Source organism: Syngnathus leptorhynchus, chromosome 16 (genome assembly GCF_054491065.1).
Source record: "Syngnathus leptorhynchus isolate UIUO chromosome 16, UIUO_Slep, whole genome shotgun sequence".
NCBI classification, from domain to species: domain Eukaryota; kingdom Metazoa; phylum Chordata; class Actinopteri; order Syngnathiformes; family Syngnathidae; genus Syngnathus; species Syngnathus leptorhynchus.
In genome coordinates, this window is record NC_141210.1 from 1,232,925 (window position 1) to 1,255,327 (window position 22,403).

Below are 22,403 nucleotides of genomic sequence, written 5' to 3' on the forward strand. Positions count from 1 at the left end.
AAATAGAACATTTTAATTGCAGTTTGTAATTTATATAAGTATATATAAAGGCAAATAATTCATTTAAAAAATATGACATGGCTCTACACTGCCCAAAACATTACAAATGAAATGTCAAAATATCCCCCATTTTATTTTTTGAAACACCTCTCATTAAATGTGCTCTAGTCAATTTCATTATAGATTGAAAGAGAGAAAAGAAGCAATACAAACCCAAATCAAAACCACCGCACTTTGCATTGCATGCATGTTCCAAAACAAATCAACTTGTCATACTGTCTAGAAAAGTGGTTGGCTGAATTAAGGACCCAAAGGTATTGTGGCACGATACAATATGAAGCATCTATTAGGTTCTTTTTTTTTTTTTTTTTTTTTTCCCCAGATAAAACCAATGACAGTGTCAAAATATTACACACACCATAATCAACTAAACAAAACGTTTTTCGTACTCGCCTGAATTACACCCTTGCCATGGTGAAAAATAAAATGGCTGGAGTCAGCCAGTGTTGACAAAGAGGAAGATGCAGCGCAGAGATACGTGATAGATGCTAAACCTACTTTATGTACAGAATATAAAGCATGAGCACAAATAAACTGAGGCTTCTACTTGTTTGGTCAAGATGTTCATGTAAACCATTTATACTTATTTATGGAATTCAGTGAAGGTTTGAATAAAAACTGGATGACCAAAATACTTTTTTTGCACCACAATAAACCCAGGAAATTTGACCAGTCTAATAGTTGCTTGAATGGTTGAAATACATTCACGCAGACTAGTGTAGTTCCACCACTGTGTACTTCAGTGCACCCATTCTAAAGCCTTTTTTCCTCTCCAAACACTGTCAAGAATTCATTTTGTTTACAGTATCTGAGGCAGTCGCATTGGCGGAAATTGTTGGAACCACAAATTAGCTGGCAAAAAAAATGAACATAGATTCTGCTGCGGTTTGCTCATTTTTTTGTTGTTGTGCTTTGGCGCCCTCTGCTGGACATACCCGCACAGTGACGTCTTGTGATTGGGCGTGCCGCACTTGACGTTTTTTTTCTTGCTGTATGTGGGACTGACTTAGTTGACTGCATAGTAACTCTCAGCGGAGTCAGAGTACCTACCGCGGTGATGTCTTTGCAGACATCAGCACCCGAAATGCCACAAGAGCAATTTATAGCTTGAGGACATCTCTATTTATGGACTGTAACTATACACAGTCCCGTCATTATTATCTCATGTCAGCAGCAGAACTATTTCTGCCGCTGTTTAAAAGCTACTTTCGGTGAAAATACGCGACACTGATTTACAAGTTGCTTTTTTTTTGGTGGGGGGGGGGGGAGTGCAAATGTAACAGTTCGACGGGAATATGACGCAGCCTAATCCTGTCTCGCACAAAACGCTCACACCTCTTTTTGGACAAGCTGGAGAGGCTTTGGTGTCCATAGTAACGCCGCTTACAGGAGGACGCAGGGGCAGCCACCGCTCTGTTGTTTCCCAGCGTGATGAGTCGGAGGGGGAGGACACTCCATTTCCTGAAATCGTCTGTGGGGTGGAAGAAAGAGAAATTGGACTTTGTTTACCTATTGCTCATGGAAAGTAGAAAGGGTTCAATCCGTGGTTGTGTGTTTACAAAAGAAGCGAGTCGTGATATAAATACCTGACAATTCGCACCAGCTCCAAGAATGCTTCGTCCACATTGTAGCGGTTCTTGGCTGAAGCCTCCATGTAGTAGATCCGATTTTCTCGGGCGAATGCCTGAGCATCCTCCCTGGAGATCTACGCCAAAACAAAAACATACAGTGGAATAAATGCATCGGAAATGACATCTTTAACTGTAGCTTGAATAGTTTGTGTCAAATATACGACAATTACCGAGGCAGATTTTTAAAAAATTGCCTAAAGCGATGAGCCGTTACTTCTGCACTCTGACCCAGCTCGGGAAAAACCTTAAGATAATTTGAAAGATACACAAGGGTGTTAGTTACCACTCTTTGCTGCTCCAGATCTGCCTTGTTTCCAACCAAAAGCATGGGGAAGTCATCCCGATCCTTCACGCGAAGGATTTGAGTGTGAAATTTCTGGACCTCGTGGTAGCTGACGGGACATAAACAGATTTGACAAGTATACATGATTTGAAAACAGAAACACAATGTCATAACTATAATGGTAAAAGACAGACCCTACTGAATTATAGTCAGTGATAAATATTTCTACAATTTTTTTTGACTGATATTATTCAAGCTTTTAATGGCAAAATGGCTTTACCATTAGGTGTCCCCTGTGAAGTTTCATAATTTGCAGCACGTTTACCGGAGAGGCTAATTTCATTTTTGTAGATATAGGATGTTTCTCTTATTGCTTCAAATAATCAAATATGTTATCAGCTAGTGGTCTGTTTGCATAGTGTTTATGTTGATGAAGGAGGAGCGGCCTCTGCATAGGATCATCTGAACACAGCATGGGCGAAGCAGGCTGCCTGGCGTGCCAGCGATGTCACTTACAAATTGACAAATTGCTGACCCTTTAAGCTAAGATGAAATAAAACAGCCCTTTCCATTAGGATCAAATGCATAATTCTCTATTGAGTCATGGGTTACAACTGTGGGCTTGACCACAAACCAACAAATTTGCTGGACACAATGCAGCACCATTTTAGGGAAATTAAACCCTGTATGGCTCCAGGGGTAAAAAAAAAACAAAAAAAACATGTTCCTTCATGTACTTCTTTGCAGTGAAAGGACAAGCAAGTGAGAAGATAAGTATCATGTATAGCTGCATTATATGTAAAGGTGAAAACAAGTCAAGTTTTTGAAGGTGAAATCCACACTTACCTCCCCCTGTCGTTGAGTGCAAAGACCAACAAGAAGCCTTCCCCTGAGCGCATGTACTGCTCCCTCATTGCCCCAAATTCCTCCTGACCTGCTGTATCCAAGACTTACAAAAAAAAAAACATAAATGGATTATTATAAATATAGATGAAAAAGTTGTGTATTATTGCTGTTGCCAATTTCAGTTCCTAATTTTGAGTTTTCACTTCAAACACACACAAGCACAGAGAGAGCACGCAAGCCCGGGTTCCAACCAATGACTTATGAATTGAGACCAACAGTCATCAAAAATTCAATCTTGCAGCTTGAACATTAGCAATGGAACGAGTGTAACAGCGGCGCGTGAGAGGAAACTAGAGTTAGGGAAGTTGGAGTGACAGCCATTGACAAGTGGGTGTATTTCAGAATGGCTTTTGTGTGTCATTCTGTGTATGTTGATCCCACCCTTCGCATCAGCACTTTGGGCTGGGAATTTTATCCAGGGATTTCTGTCCACTGTTTAACAGAAAGTCAGTCAGTCACTCACTCACGAGCCAAGTGCAAGTCCTAACAAGGGAACAGCCACAGAGCAAACACTGCCTTTGTCATATCACGTCACATGACAACACACCCTGGGCTTTTAAACAAATCCACACCTCACGCATCCTTCACAAGTGTGACTAAGAGGGATATTACAAATCATGGGCAGTGCGGCTTCATCTTACTGTCCAGGCGGGTCTCCTTTCCATCCACAGTGCAAATCTTGGTGTAGGAGTCTTCGATGGTCGGGTCGTAGTCTGACACAAAGTAGGACTAGGGGGGGGGGAAAGAGGAAAATTTTTATTAAATGCTCTTCCAACAGGACTCTGAGTTTCTTCACCCCAATCGGGTCAGCTGATCAACAGCTTTATTTGTGTATTCCATTTTTTTTTTATTCCTATTGATTTAACTTCTACTTTTATGACTGCCATTTGTGTCTTTTTACTTTTTTTCCCACTTGCATGTAAAGTGCTTGACCAAGTCGGATTGGATCCATTGAACTAAAGGTGGCAAGTCATTCATGGACAAATAGTTTCATTCTACCTTAAGATCAACTGTACAAACGTGGTTTAAACAACCTAGACGTCATTTCGTGCACGGTACAGTGCCAGCAACAATGTCAATGGAAAGCGAATTTGGAGAAAATGTGTGGGGAGCAAAGAATACGCCAGCCACATAACCCCACATTAGCCACCCCCCATTCACCATAAATGCCACCCCACATCCACGAGAGCTTTAATTAGACAGCAGCGTGTATAAACTTAGATACAGGGCCATGCATGCTCTATGGGGGATGTTGTAAAAGATCCTACCTGAATGAACTGGATGGTAAGGGCGCTCTTCCCCACTCCTCCACCTCCCACCACCACCAGTTTGAATCTTTCCTCGTCTCCGCTCATTGTCGTTTTTTTTTCTTTTTTCGAAATACTTGTTCACAACAGCAAGAAAAATGTCAAGGTAGCCCGCCCGCCCGCTACAAAGTTCAAAAAAAGCAAACTCAAAGTCCAAATGAAATCTTTGCACGGCAGAGCAACGCGCGGGCGGTTGTATCACAAATTCAAACTCATTTTTTTTTTTACATACACCTCCACCTGAAAACAGGAGGAAAAAAATATATCCCTAGAATGGAAGCAATAAAAGATCACCACCACGCCGTTTCTGTAAAGTTCCGCTCTCTGGAAGCAGTTGTTCGTTCGTTCGTTCGGTCGCTTCGCTTCTCTTCTATCAAACTCGGCCTCACCGCAGTTTGCGAGGGCGGAACTGCTTCCTCTTTTCCTTCTGGAGAAAGTCAAGCTAACACAGCACGACGCTATTGACGCCGATTAGCATACTCGTGCTAGTCCTCTCGGAAAGAGCTCGAGATAACGGAGACAAGCCCTAAAAGACGCTCTCCTCTCGCCAATTCAAATTTGTCACCGAACAAATTCCACTTTAGTGTGTCACATACCTTATATGGTCATTTGGGAGTGACCGTGACGTCACGGTCACAGGCGCGCGCGCCAGAGGTAAATGCAGCGCGTGCACGCGTACCTAGAAAACCCAAATGAAGTGTGTGATTATGCAGCATCAGAGTTGGGAGTTTGTTAGATTGAGAACATTGCAAAACACGCTAGGTTTTGTGCATTTATGAACTTCATCTGATGATTTTAAGTGATGCACAGAGCTCCATTGTGTGTGTGTGTGTGTGTGGGTTGGGAAAACTCTTCCCTGGGGCAAAAGCACACCTCATCATAAAGTTCTGGGCTAACTTGAAGCAGCTTCGAACGTTTAGCTGCCACAATATTAGGTCGAAAGTACTTATTTTGCAGTAAGGCACTTTTTCCTCATTGCTCTAGAAATCAATCAATTCATGAGAGAGATGTGGTTGAAATTCAATCTTTAATCATCAGTAAATACTGTACAATTGAGACCAAAGCGACAATGAATGAAAAATATCGCCATCTTACAAACAACAAGATGACAGTGGAGAGCAAAAGAAACAGATAAGCGGAGAATCCCAGCAATAAATAAACAAGTACCGATCGGTCAATAACCATTCCACTCAGCACCTGTATGGCAAAGCCGGCTGTCCCATCTTGACAGGGTGGGCAAAAACTCCCCCCAGTAGCACTCTTTCCCCCCAGTCCAGCAATTTGTTGAGTGTGCAGCTAAGCGGCGAAAGCAGGCCCTGCTCCTCCTTCACTTCAGAGGTGTTGCGTTTTTCCTGTGACGGCTTCTGCGTCTCCCCCGCATTGGTCTTTGCCTGCAATTTGTCTGCCCTCTTGTGGACACCTCCTGACAAATCACCGCTCTTCACTTGGCATGTCCCCAAAGGGGTCAGCGAGAGACTGAGGCTTTTGCGTCTGTCAGAAAGAGAAGCGGAGACCGCCGGCGCCGATTCGATTGATACGCGAGAGCTCGGATCGGGGACCCCGAAAGGCGTCTGATTACTATTACGAGTCCAAATCTGCCGGTTCCCGTTTGCGTCTGGATTTGAATGTCTCTGCTGGTAGAAATTCTCGGTGTGTGTTTGGATCTCTTCCGCCGATCCATCACTGGTAACGCCGGCCTGATTATTGGAATTTATGGAGATGTGATTGTTACTATTGTCCACGTATGACAGGACGTTGTCCAGCTGCTGGCTCGGGACGTCATCACCGGAGGACTTCTGACGCAGGGTACCCTGGAAGTGCTGCAGTTGACCCAGGAAGTTGAAATTGGGGGAAATGGAGGGTCGGCGCTCTTTCACAAACCTGCCGAGCGAGCCGACGGGGTGTGGGTGAACATTGGTAACGTTTTAGAATTGGTCACCATTTACTGAAAAACAGACGATAGCGTAAATGTAAGCGGCCCAACCTGTAGGCGTGGTCCAGATCCATTCCCGAGCTATACATGATGTAGGCGACAGCCAAAGCAGGAGAGCGAGAGATTCCAGCTGCGCAGTGAACCAGCACAGAAGCCCCAGAAGACATTGCCGCGTCTGCATAAAGGATAGTTGAAAAGTGACGTATTTGGGTCTGATCAAAATGTCGTCTCGGTGGCAGGTCCTGTCCTGACCGATGAAGCGTAGAGCCTGAGGGATCCAGGGCAGCAGGTCATCCCATAGGGAGTCATCGATGGGGATGCGGAGGTATCTGGAGCAGGGAAGGAAGGAAGGTCGAGGGCTGCAGCGGCTCACGCTCAACACGTAGGAGATCCCCAGAGAAGCCAGTCCATCCTGTTGACACAATTTCAATTTTCAAACTATTGCATGGCGCATGCTTGTGACCAGGTGCCTTCTTACCTGCGTCACATCGCGCTCCGCTCCTAGGTAGAGCCTCGGCAGGATGACGGACAGAGGAGGACGCTCTGTCTCTCCCTCCATGGACCAAACCATATCTACAACACAATCGAGAACATTTGCGCTCATTGGTTCGGTTTGATAAATATATATCAAATGCAAATCCATATCTATAGTTTGCACAACAGTATTTGCATCTAGTTCTTGTTTTTCTATGTGCATTTTTTTTTTTGCAATGCATGATATGCATTTGAAAGCAGATGGGACTTTTTCACTCTTTATAGGTTGCCTTTTAATTTCGTTTGGGTTATTTCCCTGTTGTTGTTGTAAGTTCTACACAAACTGCAGGAAGTGAAAAAACGTCCTTCCTGCAATCAGGCTTTTATTATTTGCATTGAGTTGCATAGGATTTTTTTTTTTTTCAATTGGATCAAATGACTTGTTTTTTTTTTTAAAACGTTATCCACGGATAACCTGCAACGAGATGATTTCACACAAGAAACTATTCATGCAATTACTCACTGTGATGTCTTTCTTCAAAAAGTGCGTTTTTTTCTTTCCCTCCTTTGGTACAGTCGACGTCAGTTGCAGGTCTGCAGATTCTTGTGGTCCACACCGGCGACGTCCTGTTTTCTCTCGCTTCTCCCGGAGACTGATTCTAAACGATGAGCTCATCCTCTTCCCAACAATAAACCTCGAACGGTGATGTCACTATCAGCCAATCGGCTCGGTGCTGGACATCCACACGCGCAGACGCACAAGAGTGATACCCCCCCCCCCCCGCCCCCCGCCCTCTAACAGGGATGCCTGCCGAGTGTAAAGTGGGCGGAGCGTGTCAGACTGTCAGTGCTGCCTCATCACCGACATCTATATGCAAATGAGCTGCATTTTTTGACCATTGGCTCAATTGTATCCGAATGAGATGAGCACAGAAGTTGCACACATAGCTCATTGCATTCAAGTGTATTGTTGCGGGCGGTGCTCAGCTCAGCTCAGCAAGTGCGCACATGCACCGCTACATGCTCTCTGCATGATGTCACATTGTTTGTTTCAAAAATCATCAAAATGAGGAAGGGAACATCATCAAAATGACATATTAGAAAGACCTAGAGAATGGATGTTTGAAGCATATAAGCACAACCTTGGCAATAATCAATGAGAGTCAATACATGGAATGCATGTTTTTTTTTTTTTTAGGTTAATCTCATATATGGGTTGCCTGGTCTATGCTATATCATTTTTATTTGATTTTTAAATGCTGTTGAAATGAACTACTTTACGCAGTAGCATAATTTGGAACAAAAATAAAATGTCATGGCGTAAGAGCAAAACAATAAAACACAGGAAGCGTCATGTCTGATATATGGCATAGTTTTACTTTCACATTTTTCATTACAGAGTAAATCTTATTTCTAACACAGGTATTGGACATTTTTTTTAACATCAATACATGAGGCTGCATTAGCTAGTGGATACTGCATAGACAAACACACACACACACACACGCTCACACAGGATGACAAAAAACCAACTCGGCTTTCCACTGTATTTTGACTGCTGTGCAGCCACAGATTCTAATGTGCCGATGTCTCCGAAATGTCTCCAAGATTTTTTTTTTTTCTTACCTGCTTCCAGCCTCACTCAATTTCTCACATAAACAGAGTCTCTTTTAGTTATGACGGACAACTCTAGTACTCTTCGACTGCTGCTTTGTGCAAGAGAAAGCCCAAGAAAGAATATCAAAGCAGTGACTGTGTGAATATTCATGTTTGGAAAGTGGCCTTGCTTCTTGGTTTTTGAAAAAGTGCTCATGAGAGAAGATTCTGGATGGACATCAAGTCCAAATTAGCACGCAGTCAGCATCATGAAGGACTGCTTTATCTTTATCTGATAGATTATCCAAAGGTTTGTGATTGTGTTGGATGAAAGAAAAAGAGGCTCGTCTCAAAAAGACAATTGGGCAATCTTGAAGTTGGATGGCAGAGCAGTTCCACCTGGACAGAGAAGTCCTAACTGTTGGGACTCTGAAAACGTCGACCCTTACTTCACTATCATTTGTTACCGTTGGAGGGGGGGAGGGAGGGGGGGGGGGCAGCCTGGGCTCATTTATCTAAGCCAACCGGTCAATGGGAATGTCTAGGAAAGCAATCAAGTAACACACTGCCGCATATTTACAGACACGTCAACAAAGAAATCATCAAGGTCATTGAAATATCGGGCTACTCGTTACAGGGCCCCGGGAGAGACAATCCGATTCTTCACACTAGGGAACTCATGCTGGAGGATCCCAAACGCCTTTAAGTGCAATTTCACTGGCCTATGATCATTGGGGAATGCTAGAAATTAAGAGTGCTGGATGGACCTTCAGGTCTCCCTTCATTATCGGGCCCGACGAGGGGCCGCAAGGAACCACTTGTGCATGTGTGTGTGTGTCTGTGTCTAAGACAGGAGACAATGGGGCTGTGTATGACCAATACTATCTCTCGTTTGACTTCAAGGAATGATCTAGCAATTGATCAAAAATAAGACAAACGCACGCGCAAAACACACACACACATGCCCACACACTGTACATAGAGCATCAGAAATACAGAGCAACCAGGAGAAAGCAGAGCACACCGTGGGATACACACACTCACATTCGCACGCACACACACGCACTTACACACTCCTGGTCGCACACGGCAGCTACACAGGTAAACACCATAAAGAAAAAAAAAAACGATAATGTAGCATTATGTTAATAAACAAATTGAAGATGAACTTGAATTAGAATAATGACAATAATATGGTCACCAAAACAGTGACTGCTTTTTCCCTTATGTAGGTTACACCTTTTTTTTTGTTTTCGTAATAAAGAACCTTTGTTGGTAGGAGGAAGAGAAGTGTGGCGGGAGAGGGGGAGGGCTCGCTGGTGGGGGGAGGTGGGAGTACTGGTCTTGATAAAGTTCTGGAACTCTGGCTATTCTAGAACTGCTGGGCCAGCAACTCGCAGAGACGCCTTGACACAGAGTCCTTGCTGCAGCGCAGAGTCAGTCGGTACATCTGCGCGCACACACACACACATAGGAACTGATTTTTTCTTTTTTTTCCAGGTATATGCTTCATCAGAATTTATTCCCAGTATTTGCTTTAAAAAATGTCGGCGGTGAAGTGTGGAAATAGAGTTGGAAGTGATCTGCCAAGCTACATTTCATGTACATGTAAACAACTGCATGTTGTACCTGTGCCTGGGCATTGGGCTCCAGTCTTAGGAGGCAGCCAACTTGCTGACCCTTGGTCTGGATCACTCCAGCAGATACGTAGTTCTCTGGATTTGGATCGACATTGTCCAGCAGGGCCGCTCCTAATCCCAATAGCTGCAAGCAAGAATGCCACCACAAACATTAACACTGCTGAAAACCCCCCCCAAAAAAAAAAGAGAAGTCTGACATACCTTAGCCTTGAGTACTTCCGTGTCCATGCTGTGGTTGGCCTTAAAAATCTTTTGTGCTTCTTGCTGAGGCCTGAGGGCAATAAAACATAAAAAGGTTTTACTCAAAAACCCTGGAAAGTGACAAAACACTTACTGGGCCCCAAGCTTACTGGCTAAGTTGTTTCCAACGCTGGAAGAAATCATTTGAGGACATTTCAGTTGGCTGGAAGAATTTGTTGATGGTGACGGGCAGCTTGAGAGTCAAGTTTTGCAGAGCTCCTCCATATCTGTAACAAAGACACGGTTGCACGGCCGCTTTTGAAAGAGGAGCCAATCGCGGTTTGATTCTTCGCACAAAGTATTGAGGAGGTACCACTGTACTTTTCTGATATTGCAAATCCTGATTCCAGTTCAACTTTCTGCTCACCTGAACTTGATGTTAAGTAAGGGAGCGTCGGAAAAGTCGGTCAGACACTCGATGTTGAGGACCTGCTGGATCTGGGCACCTCCTTCTACCAGCGGTTCTACTTGTTTGGTTTGAACGTTAAGCTGTGACTTGCTGTCAAGGAACATTCGATTGATGCTACCTCACTCAGATGTCGTCATAAAACGTTTGCCACAACACGGTGCAGGTTCATGCGTTTTGCAGCAAGACTGGATGATTCGCAAAGGCTAAAAGATCATCCTGGTTGAAAAAAAGATTTTGTATGAGATGAGCCGTCGACAAGAGAAATGAAAGGATATGAGACTGGAGCTCTCCAGGACAGCTGACTGTGGTGGTGAAGCTGGCAAATTGCACTGACGTCTTATTCCCATAAAACAAGTACATTCTCCCTATGAGAAAGAAACAACTTGTTTCTTAACACAGCATGTTTGCGTTTTTTGTTTTTTATAGGTCAATCTTCTAGAAAGCTTTTCATTACTCACCAAGATTTTGACGATATTCTGACTTGATGCCAATCTGTAGGAGCTGATTCTCAAACAAAACACCGTTGTTCTTGCACACAAACCTGTTGAATAAAATCAGACGGACAGATGTTAGCAAATAGATGGATGATATTCTGGAAGAAAAAAAAAAAAAAAAAAGCAAAGACCACACACACCAAAACAAAAACACAACACCACCATGCTATTTGTGGTCAGGCCTGGTCCCGATTCCCTGCTAGTTTAAAAAAAGTGAATAAATAACAACTATATATACTCATTCAATGATTCACACTTATTTATCTTCAACACGCCAGCTCATGCGCCACGTGGCAATCATGCAGAGTCGGGCAAACGCAAAACAAAGCTTTTAAAAGAGAAAGAGCTTACTTGTTAAGGAGTTCATCAGCCTCAGACAGAGGGGGAGCGGGATCCTCAGAGGGAGGAGCAGAGCTGAAAGATAGCGCAAGGATGTAGACAGCCCACAGAAGAGAAGAGTGAGAGGTGTTGGAAGAAACCAAAAAGGCGTCCACACATGCGGAAGGTGTTAGGAAGAAAAAGGAGAAAGAGATCAAATGCAGACACGGTTAGTAACAATGTCCAACCAGACAAGACAAACACCATGACTACAAACACCAATGTATTTGGACATTTTCTGTTGTTTTGGTTGAATATTAATCCGAAATCAATAGGACACAAACTCCACTGGAATACAATTTGGACAAACATGCAACACAAGCGATACCCTAAAAAGGCGCACACGCTATTAAATCAACACTATATGTTCGAAGGTTACGGGACAGAATCGAAATCCAAAAGAAGAGAAAATGAATCATTTTCCAAATACATTTCGACACAGGCACAGTTCACATGAACCAAGCAGTACAGCGCACAGGCTACAGATATGCAGAAACTCATTTGGTATGCAAAACACATTTTCATTTGTGCCTGACAGATTTGTTTTGTTTTGTGTGTGTGCGCGTGTAACATTATTGCACATCTATGCAAAAAAAACGCAAAAAAGCTACTCATGAATACAAGCATTTATAAAACAATACTACAGTCAATTGTAGCGATGCCATTATGACACTATCACGATGTCATAATTGTGATTTTCTAGTTGGAGTTTACTACAGGGCCCTTACTCCGAGTCACCAGAACTCTCCACCAATAAGGCGTCAGAGGTCTCGGTGGGCTGTTCCAGATCTCTGTCAATGTCCAATCACGGTATAGGACAGAGGACAGACGTACATTCAAACCAAAACACACACACACACACACACATGCGCGCCCACAGATACACACGCACGCAGGAAAATGGAGAGAAGGAAAAAAGAGAAAAAGACCAAAGACAAGTCACATACACAAGAAGTTAAAAACAAATAGACAAGTCGAGAAAACCTGCCAAGCAGGGAGAAGAATAGACACGACCAATATCACTTTGTCTTCACCAAAGCCAATTGCGATTGCACTTACACTTTGCTTAAGGATGGCGTGCTGACTTGTATTATAGCCTGGCAAGTCGGGCATTAGTCAGGTTACCAGCCGTAACCTTGTTAATTAAGGACCACGGAGAAGATTTATCTCCTCAATGGACTCGGCAACAACACGTACGTTGACGTTTGCCGTGCGACATAAGGCTGCTCTGAAAGCAGCTCCGACTGGACATCTCATCTACATCTGCTCATGAGGTTGACCTTCACCTTAGAAAGCCGTCGTCATTAACTGCAGCAGAGGGTGCAGCGGGCCCTGCTTCGGAGAACACGTCCACCAAGAGGCTGCCGGCGCTGGTTGGCGCGGCGCCAACGGGAGGACCGGCTCGAATCCCCAGGAGGTCTGCTGACGGTGACGGGGTGGACTGAAAGAAAAAGTACACTTGCAGCTTGTCGTTTGATGCAATCGAATGCTGTCTGCGCAGCAGAGTTGACTTACGGCGTTGGAGGCCGCCATTGCTGATGTGTCTGGACCCCGTTCGCCGCCTCCGTTCAGCTCCCCACCCTCCCGCTTGCTGTCCTCCAGGTCTGTCACAGACACCGCACCGGGGCCCTTCTTCTTCTTGAGTTTTGCCAAAATTGAAGACTCCCTTTCAGGGAACGGAGGCATTTCCTCCAGAACAGTGGCCTAGGAAAACAAAAAGCATTGACTCCTGTGGTAGACTTTGTAGCAGTCCTCATTGGTATACTAGCCAGAAATCCCTACCTCAGATGGAATAATTGAAGTAGTGACCAAAAAGAATAAGGTTCACAACAAAATACAGTGTGGGGGGGGGGGAAAAGTATTTAGTCAGCACCTGACTGTTCAATATCACCCACTTGAAATGATGACAGGTTTCATCATATGTATATTTAGCCATATTTAAAACATTACCTCTGAAAGATATTACACTTACTATCAAATATTAAAAACAAAGACTCAATTACCAAGACATCGGTGCTGGCAATAGACGAGAGCTTCAAATACTCCACAGCACGCTGCTGCAGCTCTACGTCAGAATTGCGAATCTGGCTATCGCAGCGAAGAACCTCCTGAATGGTGGCCTTGGTTTCTGGGAACAAGTTGATAAACTTGATGTAAGCAGACAACAGCAGGGCCCGAGTCGGCACAGAGCACAGGTGGAACTTGGAGTGAAGGAGGTTGAACTGGACCAGGGGGCTGGATAACAGAACACAACACGGTACTTTTTATTTCAACTCAATATTTAAAGAAAGAGAGAAAGAAAAGTAAATGCCTCGGACCTGGAGCGGGGGTCACCAGCAATGAGATTACCAAACTCTCCAAGAATGTAGCCTCCAACTTTCACCATGTTCTCATGACAGGCAGGTGCTTGCAAGGCCTGGAAGAAAACGCTCACTTAATTTTCTGATGATTAATTACATTGGCCAAGTGCATCCCCCCAAAATGTGTTTGTTTTTGTTTTAAACATGCTGAATTGATTCGACAAAGAAAGCAGCACCGATTGAATCATTTCTGTCTTTACAATTTCAATCAAAGTAGTATTACCTCAAAGACCGTCTTGGCAGCGTAGCCTTGCACGTCATCGCGATTGATGACAATCTGGATGACACGGTACCATACCTCTTCACTGACATAATCGCCAGCGATGCGAATGAGGTTGAGGATGGTGTCGACGTACCAGGAGTAATCGACAGCATACTTTTCGGCCAGGATAGCTACTTTGAGGACCTGAAAAACAAAACGCAGCTCATTCGTTGATACCATTGTTTGGACATTGAGATTGTTTTGTGTCAATCAAATTTGATTTGAGCCAAGCTCCTGAATTGCTGTTGTCTGTGATGAATGGACTAACATCTCAGATGCTTTCAAATTAAATAAAAAAATGTAATGTATGACTGAGACAGAAAATAGAGAGCAAATAATATAAATAGTATGACTGAGACAGAAAATAGAGAGCAAATAATATAAAAATTAAATAAAAAAAACAAGCACATTGTGTCATTTCCACACACCATTTCCTCTCTGATGGAGTAATCAGCTGTCTCAAGGTAGCTGAGCATCTCAGCTACAATCTGCTTGGCATTGCTGCGATCACACATGGCGTACAGCAGATCTGCCGCCCTTTGTCGAACACTAACATCCCGCTCAGTCTGCAGAAAGATAACAATTGGTGGGAAGAAAAGAAAAGAAAAAAGATTCAGCAAGCGTATTAGCATGAGTGGACTTGACAATAAGATTCACAGTTAATTGTGTGTTATTTTTAAAACCAGTTGTGTGTACAAGTGTACAATCAATCACCTTGAGCGCATTTATGACGGTCTCAATGTGTGTCTTGACTGCTTCATGAGAAAACTCTGAGCTGGCCAATGTACACATGCTTTCCAGAGCCAAGTAGCGCAGGTTAGTCTCTCGGTGCTGCAGGAACTGGCCTAGCTGGTTACAGGCTCGCACCAGTAGATTTGGCTCACTGCGGGACAAACCATTACATCAGTTTCAAAAATGGACATGGAAAATAGTGCTCCAAATGTTCACCTGTCATAGTGGATGATCAGGGAAATTGCCTCAAAGAGGATAGCATTCTTGGCATTAGAGTGCTGGACTTTCTTTGACTTGGGTGGCTCCTGAGCCTTGTTGAGGATGGTTTCCAAACACTCCACCAGACGCCCCTTCACAGCGCCATCCTCTGGTGGGGGATAGCACTGCAGCAAGCGCAGCAGCTTACAAGACAGCCACGGCGCTGGGACAAAGTAATAGGTGTAATCTTGCAGGTCGGTGGAGGCTGATGAGACAATCTAAAGAAGCACAAGACAATAAGTTAAAAGATTCCTTCTTGGAAATCATCATGTTGCTAAAATGTGCCCGTGTCACAGTTAATGCTAATTACTCACCCTGCTGAGTCGTGACACTGCCAGGGAAACACAGGTCTTAAACTCATCTGGATTCTTCTGGCTCAAACAGGTGATGAGAGAAATAGCTGCGGTCACCACACCCTACAAAGATGACATAAAAAAAATAAAATAACAAATATGTGAGTTTGATCCAATTAAATCAAATAAAAGAGGGCAGCAGTGGATATACCAAATTGAAGTAGTTCATTCAACAACTGCACTTACCATATGTTGGTCATTAAGAAGGTGCACCACGCGGGATGTCCATTCTCCCATCAGCACCAAGTCCGGGGAAGTTTTGTAGAGCCGCAGAAGACACAGGGCGGCGGATTGTTTCACACTGTCCATCGTATCGCTATGGCACGTGACCATCAAGTTACGTGTCGTCTTCAAGACGTTTGAATGGCAAAATGGAGTTAAAACAAGTCACACTCACCCAGCGACCAAGATGCGGGGGATTTCACTGGCAAAGGCCTCGGCCATCTCACGACTGCCCACGTTGGCGATGCAGTGAAGTGCCAGGCACATGAAAGTGGGGTTGCGGCTGCACAGGTCGTTTTTGATGGCATTGTTAATCAGACGGATGAGTTCACTGTTGCTGTTGACCAGAACTGAGATGAACAGGTAGCCCTGGAGAAATGGTCAATTGATTGAGGGAGATCCAAGATCAGAAGCACAGAGATTTTCAATCTTTTTGGGAGTTTACGGTATATGCAAATGCTCGGAGAAACTTACAATCTGCTTTTCCGTGTACTTATTGGAACTCAGCAGGTTGACGGCCTCCATGTGCCCAAAGTCGATGTCGTGGCCGAGCAGAAAGATAAAGAGCAGCTTACAGACATATTTCTTCTTGCTGTAGCCATCAAGAGCTTTGTCTCCTTTAAATTTGGAGCGAATGTTAGCCAGCTCTTTATTGATCCGCTTGATTTCAGCTTCCTTGCTTTTACCTGGTGTGCAAAAGACAATGGCAAGTTGCAAGTCATTTATTTGGGCCTATAGCATACATAAAACAGGATGTTAAAAAGAGTCCATTCCAGGCTCGACCTCAACAGTCCCAATAAATTCCATTGTAATAAATCACAATGATAATTATGTAACCAACAAAGAATGACTTCAACAAACTTGACCAATTATTGATGTGTGCAATATGTTACTACCTCTAAAGACGTGACATATTTTAATCGAGTGTTTTCATGAAAAAAAAAAAGAATATACATTTGGATTGGCATTCCGGGGTGTATCCAAAAAGTGGATTGTTTTGTAGATGTAATTTGACAATAACCACCCCCAAAATACACATTGGAATGTGTTCATGCTTTTCTAACATAGCATGGCACCAAAGTGGAAAGGCGGTAGTGGATGGCTGTTCTGCACTTGAATAGAAACACCCAAAAACATGACTAAACAATCTTAAAACTGAAGGTTAGGCGTGACATGTTACAACCAGAAACCGCCAAACGATTTTATCAGCTTTAGTGGATGACTGCCAACAAGCAAGCAAGCAAGCAAGCAGAGCAAAAAAAAAATTGAAAAAGAAAGGTCACTTACAATTCCTTATGTCCGAAATGAAAACCGCTAATCCGCGCATTCCATCTCCTTTCGACACAGCCGGCATTTTTGCAGGTTTTTATTCGTCCTGAAAGTGGAAAAATATCCGCTGTAGGTCAGCTTCTTCGATGAAGTGAACGATGGTCAACTTGAAGTGCAGGACGAGCTAGCTACTTAGCAGTGCCACGATCGTAAAAAAAACTTTATGATTGAGTGTTTTCTGATTATGTTGCTTTGACTATATGCAAGGCTCGATGGCCTTAATTGTGATATTCGCTGGATGGTAGTGATCAAGGCGAAGCTAGGTAAATCAACCTTATCCCCCGTTAACTGGCTCGTTTCCGCTGGCTATATGTCAAGCTATTTCATTCAATCCTTCTCGAGCGAGGATTAAACGCAAAGAACGCGACACACGGCTACAAATGAAATGTACTTTCTATTAAAACCACACGCAGCGTTGATATCTTGCGGACGGGTGCAACGATGGCAAAACCTGGGGGCGTAATGGAAAAGACCGCACGAGAATTCGCCGTTAAGTCGCCCTCGAGTCACAAGCAGCGTAAAGCTAGCTCAACAGCTAGCTAGCTGGCTGGCTAGCGATAGCGTTCAAATACTGCAATACATCCCTGGTTGAGCGAAACAACACTTGCTGTTTTTTGTCAGCCACCGACGTAAAGCGTAGCTGCGGTGTCTTTATCGTACGACAAAGAATGGGAAAGAAAATCAAGCGTAAAATGTCTGCCCGTCCTAATTCTCCGAGTCTTTACCCCGCTGCCTGGATCAAGCTCGTGACAGCAGCAGCACTACAGCGTGACCGCGCGACGCAGGCACTCGTGAACGCGTACGCTCCGAGCTTCAGTTCAGCAAACATGCTTCCCCCCACCGGTCCATTATCTACCCAAAGTCCCCGGAGAGCGAAAACAGGAATGTCTGATCAATTGGACACGCCACAAACAACACTGTACTTCACAAGAATGCTAGACTTTTAATTCATAAAACATGATCAAATTAGAGGGAGACAATGACATTACCAAACCAATTATCTTTGGCTTTATTCCCAAATTGGAAATAACATTGACAATAACACGCCCCTGTAGGTAAGTAAATATTGACATCAACAAACGAAGATTTAAGTTGGAAGATTTCAACATTTATGACTTCTTTACAGCCCCCTCAAGACAGGTGGGGGTGCTACAGCAAGCAAACAGCGGTTTTGAGTCCCACGAAGAAGAGTGGAGCCGCTTTCTTTGGTTGCGCAAGTCGAGACTGCACTCTCTTAGGCACAAGATCGAAATGGCGGCGCCAGCGGAGAGGATGGAGGTACAAATTTACGAACTAATATTTTCAACTTCTCGTTTTCAATGGAATTCTACAGGCACAGCCTGCTTTTGGTATCGGCAGACGAACCGATTTATAGACGTTTTGATCCTTTTCAAATACGCATCAATTGATTCGTCCATTTTAACGGAGCTACCTAAACCTTAATAACTTTATCTGTTTGTGGTTACTACGTCTAAATGGAATCATGTTGGTTTTAAAATTTGAAGCTCCACGTCCATTTTTAAAAAAAAAACCCGCTGTTGGCTTAGCTTTTTTCAATGGTCTAAAAGACCGCGTGGGAACCAACATGTTAGCTTCTTAGCTAGTTAGCGATCAGCCACGGATGCTGATTCATTCTCTTATTGGGTGCATTAGGTTTGAACGTTATCGTTTTAAAAGCTTGAAAAATGGCGTTGTTTGCGTTTGGTGCTACCCCGGGCACCGTTGTATGGATTTGCCGCCTTTTCCACCCTGGTCCACTAATGAACGGCTAATGAGTAGCACACACACTAGGTAACTAGGTATGTCGAAGCTATCTAGCAAGTTGTCAAAGGTGTGTGTGCATGATGTATAATGCAGACAGAAGAATGACACCTGTTCTTGTCAATTGCCCTTAGCGTGACTTTTTAAGTCATTCGTTTTGAGAACATTCCATTGAGTGCCTGCATGAACAAGGCCAAGATCACATCGCAGTACTTCAACCATGTGCTCGCATCCTTTGTGCAGCGAGGGAAGCTGTACATTGTATGAATGGAGCAGATGTATTTGTACTACATTGGAACGTTGTTTTTTCTTATCTGCTTTGAATGAGGAGAAACATTTATGATTTCAAATCATATGAATTAGTTAAAAATCCGCCGACCTGCTGAGATTATGAATGCATTTTGTGTTTGCAGCAGTTTGAAACCAAGTTAACATTACAACCACCAAGTAACCGCTCAGACAACAATCTTTTATAAATAAACAAAGAGGATAATGATCCATATATGCTCCAGAGAATTTCAACAACTGTGATGGGTTAATTTTAGTTCAAGCACATTCAAACACACACATGTATGGCAATGCCTACTCCAAGTACTCAACGCATTTTCTAGAATTATACCCTAAAAGATTTTCTTCCCACTCCAGATGAATGGCTAACATTGATTTTAGTAGTTTATGCTGAAGTTAATCTGAATTGTAATTGTGTCTTTTTGTTGAGGTTTCTCAGGGGGATAACATGATAAAGCCTGCAGCTGAAGATATGACGTCAAAGGATTATTACTTCGACTCGTATGCTCACTTTGGCATCCATGAGGTCATTTTGCCTTTTTATTTTTCTTACAAGCCCAGTTCTTTTTGTCACAAGATTTTGATCCTAACATTTGTTGGCATATGTTGTAGGAGATGCTCAAGGATGAGGTGCGGACTCTGACCTACCGCAACTCAATGTTCCACAACAAGCATCTCTTTAAGGACAAAGTGGTGCTGGATGTAGGTAGTGGAACGGGCATCCTCTGCATGTTTGCTGCCAAGGCCGGGGCCAAGAAGGTTATTGGGGTAAGTTTGTGTTTGTGCACCCAATGAAGTGATTGCTTGCCTTTTAAAAGGCTGACGATTCTGAATCGTATAACATATACCATAACATATTGCCCTTGTGTATTTTTTTTTTTTTATAGATCGAGTGCAGCAGCATCTCAGATTATGCTGTAAAAATAGTGAAGGCCAACAAGATGGATGATGGTGAGTAAACTAATAAGTGGGGAGATGCTACAATTGCTCTATGGAGGAAAGGGAACTCGATGTGTTTTCAAGGATTCAAAATAGGTCTTTTTTTTTTTGTCTCCAGTGGTGACTATTATCAAAGGGAAGGTGGAAGAGGTTGATCTGCCTGTGGATGGAGTGGATATCATCATATCTGAGTGGATGGGCTATTGCCTTTTCTACGAATCCATGCTCAATACTGTCATCTATGCTCGGGACAAATGGCTGGTATGTGTGAACAAGATTTGATTTCATGCAGTTGTTTTTCGACCCTCCCCACAATCTCTTGTTGTGTCCTAACAGAAGCAGGATGGACTCATTTTCCCAGACAGGGCAACTCTTTTCGTGACCGCCATTGAAGACAGGCAGTACAAGGACTACAAAATTCACTGTAGGTCATTATTTGTGATGACGGGTCGCTGTTTAAAAAAACAACAAACCTGATCTCCACGTGCGTATTTCAGGGTGGGAGAACGTATATGGATTTGATATGTCGTGCATCAAGGAGGTGGCGATTAAAGAACCCCTTGTTGACGTAGTGGACCCGAAGCAGCTGGTCAGCAGCGCCTGCCTCATCAAGGTGGGTCACCCATCTAACTCCAACGAGAAGTATTTTGCGTGCATCTTTTGGCTTACTGACTCGTTTTGGTGCAGGAGGTGGACATCTACACGGTGAAGGCGGACGACTTGACCTTCACCTCGCCGTTCTGTCTGCAAGTAAAGAGGAACGACTACATCCACGCACTCGTAACCTACTTCAACATCGAGTTTACCCGCTGTCACAAGAGGACCGGCTTTTCCACCAGTCAGTCTGCTTCCCCGTCTTATTGCAATAACGTTGTACAAAATATTGCAGGGGATACAAACTTGCAGCCACCACGCCGTTGAATCTCGGCTTGAAGTGCCACTTGGATTCAACTCGGTTTGTCCCCCTTGCAGGCCCAGAGTCCCCCTACACCCACTGGAAGCAAACTGTCTTCTACCTGGACGATTACCTGACTGTCAAGATTGGAGAAGAGATCAATGGCACCATCAGCATGAAGCCAAACGTCAAAAACAACGTGAGCTATTTTTTTTTTAAATTTTGTAATGATGTTTTAACAAGTCCTTTGTACTGATACTTGATGTGTTTTGGTCTGCAGAGGGACCTGGACTTCACTGTAGATCTGGCCTTCAAGGGCCAGCTGTGTGAAGTGTTGAAGACGTCAGAGTACAGGATGCGCTAGGGGCCTCTTATCCCCCCCCCCCCCCCATTCCCCCGTATAGTGTGTCTTTAGAGGCTGACCGGGTTAAAATGTTCCCCCAGCAGCAACATTTTAATGAGTTTTTTTTTTTGTGTGTGTAATATTCTTCTTTAAATATTTGCTATATTTAAATGTTTTTCCACATTTCAGGGGGAGTGAGTTGGCAGTGCGCCTCATCGTGCAGTAGTCTAAATGTTTTGTGCCCATCTTCTTGGGTGTCCCTTCTCATTCTTTGCACACGCAAGGCCCAAAAACACATCTTCCCTTGATAGAACTTGGACAATTCATCGGGCCACTGGTTAACTTGTTTCTTTGGACTGTGTTGAAGCGGAAAATATGCAAGTTTTTTTTTTTTCTTCTTCTTCCCCCTCTCACCGACGCCCTTTCAAAAGCTGCGGTTTCTCTAAAACCCCGGCAGAAGACTCCGATCCGACTAATACAGTATTAAGATTTAAAATTGAAACCACACGCTAACGAACGCCACAAGCTCCATTTTTAGAGGGGGGGGGGTTTCTTCCGGACAACCCCACGCTTGAGATTGAAGCGTCAAAACCTTGGTCCGTGGTTACGTGAACGAGCATCCATCCTGATAGCGATGTACCGTGTCCGTCATCACGCCAGCTCGTCCCCCCTTGTGTTTTCCTTTTAGCAGGTGAAACTGAAATTGGGGAAAGAAAACGTCACTTTCCAAAGTTCAACTTTTTAGTGTTGTCATGATGTAAGTGTTCATAATTGCTGGGCCTGAAAGAAGAAAAGAGACTGCTTGGTTCCAGCTGGTTGCACAGCTCCATAAGGTGTCTTATCTTGGAGCCCCTGTGTTCAAGTATGCCTTCATCTTTTGTCTGAGGCAATTAGAGTCCGTCTAAATCAGTCATTGTGTCAGCATGTGACAGACGTGACTCACCACACTGACTTTATTTTGATTTTTCGGCGATATTTTGTCCGCTGTGTTTTTTTTTTATATATATAGTGAAACTAAACCTGTAAATTAAACTTTTTTGCATCAGCTTCATTCTTTTTGTTTCTGTTATTGTACAAAAAGTAGATTTATGATTGCAAGTAAAGGTTTGAGGAAAATGTGAAATTGCCAATTGTTTGATTTTTATTTTTGTTTGCGCTGTCGAATATCATCCTACTTTTTTTTTTTTACAGAAAACGTGACAAATTGAACAGCGGTCTTATGTATCTATAAATGTATATATGGCAAAGGAACTTTCAGCAATTCAAAAAAAATCAAAAAGGGAACGACTGTAAAGAAAGAAGAGTCCACA

The 22,403-nt window shown here is 43.6% G+C and overlaps 4 protein-coding genes across 10 annotated transcripts; 1 reads left to right on the plus strand and 3 right to left on the minus strand.

Annotated features, from left to right (window-relative positions):
* Positions 1-129: 129 nt before the first annotated feature.
* Positions 130-4,771, minus strand: rras (RAS related). Its single transcript, XM_085934545.1, has 6 exons — positions 4,149-4,771; positions 3,522-3,609; positions 2,821-2,923; positions 1,975-2,083; positions 1,647-1,765; positions 130-1,531 (listed from the first exon to the last, which is right to left on the minus strand). Exons 1-6 carry the CDS (start codon positions 4,233-4,235, stop codon positions 1,444-1,446), a joined length of 594 nt encoding a protein of 197 aa, XP_085790671.1. The 5' UTR covers positions 4,236-4,771; the 3' UTR covers positions 130-1,443.
* A 447-nt stretch (positions 4,772-5,218) lies between these two features.
* Positions 5,219-7,263, minus strand: LOC147043847 (uncharacterized). The gene is made up of 5 exons (XM_085934435.1): positions 7,118-7,263; positions 6,599-6,693; positions 6,373-6,532; positions 6,172-6,295; positions 5,219-6,068 (listed from the first exon to the last, which is right to left on the minus strand). Exons 2-5 carry the CDS (start codon positions 6,689-6,691, stop codon positions 5,378-5,380), a joined length of 1,068 nt encoding a protein of 355 aa, XP_085790561.1. The 5' UTR covers positions 6,692-6,693; positions 7,118-7,263; the 3' UTR covers positions 5,219-5,377.
* A 687-nt stretch (positions 7,264-7,950) lies between these two features.
* On the minus strand, positions 7,951-17,729 carry ap2a1 (adaptor related protein complex 2 subunit alpha 1). 6 transcript variants are annotated; one of them, XM_085933378.1, is made up of 22 exons: positions 16,826-17,586; positions 16,013-16,224; positions 15,714-15,907; positions 15,503-15,632; positions 15,278-15,379; positions 14,922-15,181; positions 14,688-14,856; positions 14,402-14,539; positions 13,935-14,117; positions 13,670-13,767; positions 13,355-13,586; positions 12,867-13,055; positions 12,638-12,792; positions 12,080-12,142; positions 11,325-11,387; positions 10,938-11,020; positions 10,755-10,844; positions 10,438-10,561; positions 10,181-10,297; positions 10,032-10,101; positions 9,820-9,954; positions 7,951-9,640 (listed from the first exon to the last, which is right to left on the minus strand). In XM_085933378.1, the coding sequence occupies exons 1-22, from the start codon at positions 16,890-16,892 to the stop codon at positions 9,563-9,565; spliced, it is 2,952 nt and encodes a 983-aa protein (XP_085789504.1). In that variant the 5' UTR covers positions 16,893-17,586; the 3' UTR covers positions 7,951-9,562. The 6 variants fall into 6 exon arrangements, with proteins under 6 accessions (XP_085789504.1, XP_085789505.1, XP_085789499.1 ...); XM_085933379.1 differs by lacking the exons at positions 11,325-11,387; positions 12,080-12,142; XM_085933373.1 differs by lacking the exons at positions 7,951-9,640; positions 9,820-9,954; positions 10,032-10,101; positions 10,181-10,297; positions 10,438-10,561 and adding an exon at positions 17,593-17,729 and having other exon boundaries at positions 10,584-10,844; positions 16,826-16,913.
* A 269-nt stretch (positions 17,730-17,998) lies between these two features.
* Positions 17,999-22,144, plus strand: prmt1 (protein arginine methyltransferase 1). 2 transcript variants are annotated; one of them, XM_085933380.1, is made up of 10 exons: positions 17,999-18,145; positions 19,356-19,442; positions 19,529-19,684; positions 19,804-19,867; positions 19,974-20,116; positions 20,192-20,279; positions 20,353-20,468; positions 20,543-20,693; positions 20,828-20,949; positions 21,031-22,144. In XM_085933380.1, the coding sequence occupies exons 1-10, from the start codon at positions 18,119-18,121 to the stop codon at positions 21,112-21,114; spliced, it is 1,038 nt and encodes a 345-aa protein (XP_085789506.1). In that variant the 5' UTR covers positions 17,999-18,118; the 3' UTR covers positions 21,115-22,144. The 2 variants fall into 2 exon arrangements, with proteins under 2 accessions (XP_085789506.1, XP_085789507.1); XM_085933381.1 differs by having other exon boundaries at positions 18,000-18,145; positions 19,347-19,442.
* The last annotated feature ends 259 nt before the right edge of the window (positions 22,145-22,403 follow it).